The sequence below is a fragment of the Mirounga leonina genome, unplaced genomic scaffold (genome assembly GCF_011800145.1).
Source record: "Mirounga leonina isolate KUSES-001 unplaced genomic scaffold, KU_Mleo_1.0 Mir_447, whole genome shotgun sequence".
NCBI classification, from domain to species: domain Eukaryota; kingdom Metazoa; phylum Chordata; class Mammalia; order Carnivora; family Phocidae; genus Mirounga; species Mirounga leonina.
In genome coordinates this window covers 1,591,361-1,596,684 of record NW_023270757.1, presented here as the reverse complement: position 1 = coordinate 1,596,684, position 5,324 = coordinate 1,591,361, and the positions used below count along the sequence as shown (strand labels likewise).

Sequence of the window (5,324 nt, the reverse complement as noted above, 5' to 3'; positions counted from 1 at the left end):
TTAAGTTGTTTCCAGTCCATTACTATTACAAAGAAAGCTGCAATTACACAGCGACCCTGCCGGCAAGTCATTTCCCATGTCTGGAAGTAAAAGTGGTAAATGACTAGAAGTCGATATGCCTGGTCTGAGGGTACAACAGTTGTAATTTTGATAGCTCCAGCTAAGTTGTTCTCAATAGGGCTGTCACCGTTCACGCTCCCACTAGCAATCAGGAGAATACCTGCTCCCCTGAAGGCTTGGCCGTGTCCTCGCACCTTGCACCTTGCGGGCTGCGGGCTGGGACGAACCCAGCTGGGAGGCTGGCCGCGGGGGAAACACGGCTCTAGGGGTCTCTCTGGGCCCTCTGCCTCGCTAGGAGCTAGGAGCACATGTCTTCTCCCAGCTGAACTCCGAACCCCCCCCCCCCCAAGGTGCTTGGGGCGGAGGAGAGGCGGTGCTCCCCGCACAATCCCCTCCGACTTCCAATGTTCCACGCTCCCGGCCAGAGCCTCCTCGGCTTCGTTTTCCCTCTCCCTCCCCTCTTTCCTCCCCTGCTGCCTCCATTTCCCTAAGGGAGGGTTCTCCACTTCGCAACACACCCTAGTGGCACGCAAGGGCAAGCTGGGCAGATCGGCGTAGAATGGTCTAAGAAATCACTTCGCCCAGATGTCCAGGGACAGGCAGAGGTCTGATGACCAGAGCCCCTTCACGTGGTGGTTCTGATGTGGACCAGCAAGAGCGACCGGCTCCCAAGCCTGAAGAAGAAGAAGAAAGAAAACTTTCTGCCACCCTGCGGAAGAAAAACACCGCACTCTCCAGCAGAACCAGTGCTGAAAGGACTCAGAAGGAACTGGCTGAAGGAAACCTTGATCCTCCTTCCAACTACAGTGCTCGGCCTAAAGGAGAGCACCTTTATGAATGGAGACCAACTATACTTGGCCCACCGGGTTCTGTCTATGAGAGTGGGGTGTTTTTCCTGGATATCACCTTTTCACCCTATTATCCACTTAAGGTAGCAGTGGTTACTTTCTGCACCAGAAACAACAACTGGAGTCCTGCTTGGACTATTTCAAAGGTTTTGCTGTCACTTTGTTCTCATTTGACACACGGCGTCCCTCTGGATCCTGTGGTCTGAAGCGTAGCCGCTCAGTATTCGACCAACAGAGCAGAACACGATGGGAGAGCCAGACAGAAGAGCAAGAGCGAGGCGGCGTAATTCATAATTTGTATGCGGTGTGAAGGAGCCCAAGGATTCTTCTCGCTGTGCTGCATATTTTATAGCTTTTCCAGGACAGCCTTCTGTGTGTATGTTGTACTGATTCTAGCCACTCCCTGTTTTTGTCCTTTGGAGGCTGGAAGACTCCCCCAAGAGATAAATGCTGGCCTCAAGAGTAGAACTTTGTAGCTGTAGTTCGGTTTGCCACGCCTACTTGCAAGTCTTGCTTCTTTGGGGTATCAGAATGTATTTTGTGGAGTATTAGGGATACTGATCCTGAAGTCCACCAAATATCACAGTGCCTAATTCATTATCTATATAAAGTTATAAAAGTAGCCAGAGAGGACTAGGAATTAGGTCATTTCTATAAAACCCAGATCTATATGAGTGTATGGTTCATGCTATTGTGAAAAATGTTTTAGCTTTCACTTTGTCAGTTTGTAACAAGAGGCTTTCCTTTTACCCTTTCTAGCTCAGACAGCACCTGATGGATCATCTCAGACACAATAAACATGCTCCTGAAAAAATAAAAAATAAAGTCTTAGCAGGTGTTACCGCACTTTGGGATTTTGTCAGTCTGATAGATGAAATAGCTGTTATTTTAACATAGTTATAATTTATAGCTCTATTACTATGAATCAAGCATCTTTTTATATATTCTTCTATTCTTTTACCATTTTTTTCCTATTGGACTATTAGCTGTTTATGTAAGGGAAATTGGCCCTGCATAAAAGTTCTACATGTTTTCCCAATGTGTATCATTTTTTTCTCCCTCTCCCCTTTCCCTTTTTTTAAGCAGCTTTATTGAAATAATTCACATACTGTACAATTCATCCATTTAAGGTATGCAATTCAGTATTTAAAAAAATATATATCCCAGACTTGTGCAACTATCACCAAAATCTAATTGTGAAGTATTTTTCTCACCCCAAAAGGAAACCCCATACCACATAGAGGTCATTTCCCATCTCTGTTTTTCCCAAACTACCCCACCACCCCAGCCCTAGACAACCACTAATCTATTTCTGTCACTATACATTGGCCAATTCTGACATTTCGTGTAAATGGAATCACACAATAGGTGGCTTGGGTAACTTTCTTCTTTCCCTTTGCTTCTATTCTTTCTCAAACCTGCTCCAGTCTGGATTTTGTGTTCACTTATGCTATCCTTTAAAAGGTAGTTAACTAGGGGTGCCTGGGTGGCTCAATCCCTTAAGTGCCTGACTTCGGCTCAGGGTCCTGGGATCGAGTCCCACATCCCCCTCAGCAGGAACGCTACTTCTCCCTCCCCCCCCGTACGGCTCTCCCTGTCCCTCCCCCTCTTGCTCCTGCTCTTGTTCTCAAATAAATAAAATCTTAAAAATAAAATAAGGGGTGCCTGGGTGGCTCAGTCGTTATGCGTCTGCCTTCGGCTCAGGTTATGGTCCCAGGGTCCTGGGATCGAGCCCCGCATCAGGCTCCCTGCTCTGCGGGAAGCCTGCTTCTCCCTCTTACACTCCCCCTCCTCGTGTTCCCTCTCTCGCTGTGTCTCTGTCAAATAAATAAATAAAATTTTTTAAAAATAAAATAAAATAAAAGGTGGTTAACTATAGTTATCTTACATGTTTCTGCTTGTCCTCCTACCTCCCTAGCTGTCTCTTCTTGCTGCCTTTCAAGCTCCTCCTCCTCTTCCCTCCGGACATGGGAGTCCCCAGGACTCAGTCCTTGCTTGTCTTCTCTCTTCTATCTCCACCCCCTCTCAGCCGCTCGTCTGGGGAGACCACTAGCTTGCTCTAAAAATCTGTTCCCCTAGAATTCTGGTTCCAGGAATATGGAATAGACCTACATTCCCTATTCCTCCTGCTAAATACAACTAAAAACTCTGGACACTGTATACGAAACAAGTATTTGAAAGGTGGAGAGAAGACAGGCTGACTAGAGACGTCAGGACCCAAGGAATGGTATGGTGGGGACTTCTCTGCATTTTCTTCTTGCCTCACACATACCCAACTTGGAAGTGGAGAAGCCAGCCACTCAAAATGCCAATAGGCATAGACCAAAAATTCCACAACAAAAGCTTGTTTACTCTCATCAGAGGACAAGACAGGGGAAGTCTAGCAGGGCAGAAACATTTAGAGAATAACATTCTGCTCCAGCCAAACACCACAGGAAAAACAAACAAACAAACCATGGCCCAACCCCAACCATACAAGCAAAGGCTGAGCGGACACCTAGACTTCCACTCTTACCAGGCTCTTCTGAGGTTTTCCAACAATCCTGACGGGGGAAGGGGTGTCAGAGAAAGCTCAGTAGGGAGTTGAACTTTCAGCCCAGCTGGCCAGTCAAAAGCCTCCCCTGCCCCCTGTGAAGTCCGTGGAGACTATATGCAGAACCTGGACGTCCACCCCCATCATCGGTAAAGAAGATTCCCCTCTCTGGTGTCAGTTGGATGATCTGGGTATCTATCTCCACCTGGTAGGACCTCCCCTTCCCCTTCAGAGGAAGCCAGTGAAGACAGAAGGTTTAGATTAGATCCATAATTTGTATTATGCATAACTTTGCATAATACAAAAATATTGAGGCTTTGATAAAAAAAAAAATCACTCAATATACCAAGAATGAAGAAGATCTCAAAGTGAGGAAAAAAAAAATGTAAAAGCAGAGATGATGGAGAGGTTAACATTACTGGACAATGATTTTTTTTTTTAAGATTTTATTTATTTATTTAAAGTAATCTCTACACCCAACATGGGGCTCAAACTTACAACCCTGAGATCAGGAGTGGCATGCTCCACCAACTGAGCCAGCCGGACCCCTCTCTGCCTGACAAGGATTTTAAAACAGCCAAGATACAAATACTTCAGTAAGCAATTAAAACTATGCTTGAAATAAATGAAAAAATAGGACTTAGCAAGAAAACTGAAAGTCTCAACAAAGTAACGCAAGCTATAAAGAAGAACTAAATGGGAATCTTAGAACTGAAAAATACAATAACCAAAATAAAAAGCTCAGTGAGTGGGCTGGATGGTAGAATGGAGGGGATAAATGAACCAATGAACTAGAAGATAGAAAGATAGAAATTACCTAGTGGCACCTGGGTGGCTCAGTCGTTAAGCATCTGCCTTCGGCTCAGGTTATGATCCCAGGGTCCTGGGATCGAGCCCCACATTGGGCTCCCTGTTCCGCAGGAAGCCTGCTTCTCCCTCTCCCACTCCCCCTGCTTGTGTTCCCTCTCTCACTGTGTCTCTCTCTGTCAAATACATAAACAAAATATTTAAAAAAAAGAAAGATAGAAATTACCTAATGTGAACAACAGATGAAATAGATTTTAAACTTTTTTTTTTTTTGAGAGAGAGAGAACGAGAGAGAGAGCATGAGAGGGGGGAGGGTCAGAGAGAGAAGCAGACTCCCTGCTGAGCAGGGAGCCCGATGCGGGACTCGATCCAGGGACTCCAGGATCATGACCTGAGCCGAAGGCAGTCGCTTAACCAACTGAGCCACCCAGGCGCCCAGATAAAATAGATTTTAAAAAAGTGAACAGAACCTAAGGGAACTGGGATCTACCAAAAAAAAAAAAAGGTGCTAGAGGTGGGGGGATGGGGTAACTGGGTGATGGACATTGGGAGGGTATGTGTTATAATGAGCACTGGGTATTATATAAGACTGATGAATCACAGACCCATACCCCTGAAACAAATAATACATTATATGTTAATTGAATTTAAATTTTAAAAAATTAAAAAATAATTAAAAAAAATAAAAACAAAGAACAAAAACAAAAAAGCCCAAAATCTAATATTCATGTCACTGGAGTCCTGGAAGGAAAGGAAAGAGAATGCAAGACTGAAACAGTACTTGAAGAAATAATGGCTAGAAAGTTCTCAAATGTGGTAAGAAACATAAACCTACAGATTTAAGAAGCTGAGCAAACTCCAAATGGACTGAACCCCAAGAAATTCACATCAAGACACAACATAATTAAGGTTCTGAAAACTAAAGACAAAGAAAAAAAAAATTTTTTTTTTAAGATTTTATTTATTTTTTGACAGAGAGAGACAGCGAGAGAGGGAATGCAAGCAGAGGGAATGGGAGAGAGAGAAGCAGGCTTCCCGCGGAGCAGGGAGCCTGATGTAGGGCTCGATCTCAGGAC

At 44.6% G+C, this 5,324-nt stretch overlaps 1 protein-coding gene across 1 annotated transcript; it reads left to right on the top strand.

Moving 5' to 3' along the window:
* The first annotated feature begins 670 nt into the window (after positions 1-670).
* Positions 671-1,758, top strand: LOC117998995 (ubiquitin-conjugating enzyme E2 E3-like). The gene has a single exon (XM_034987898.1). The coding sequence runs from the start codon at positions 671-673 to the stop codon at positions 1,112-1,114; it is 444 nt and encodes a 147-aa protein (XP_034843789.1). The 3' UTR covers positions 1,115-1,758.
* Positions 1,759-5,324: the final 3,566 nt, after the last annotated feature.

Bases quoted from the DNA above. Each gene is read 5' to 3' on its own strand.
- LOC117998995 (XM_034987898.1), top strand. From the start codon at position 671: ATGACCAGAGCCCCTTCACGTGGTGGTTCTGATGTGGACCAGCAAGAG.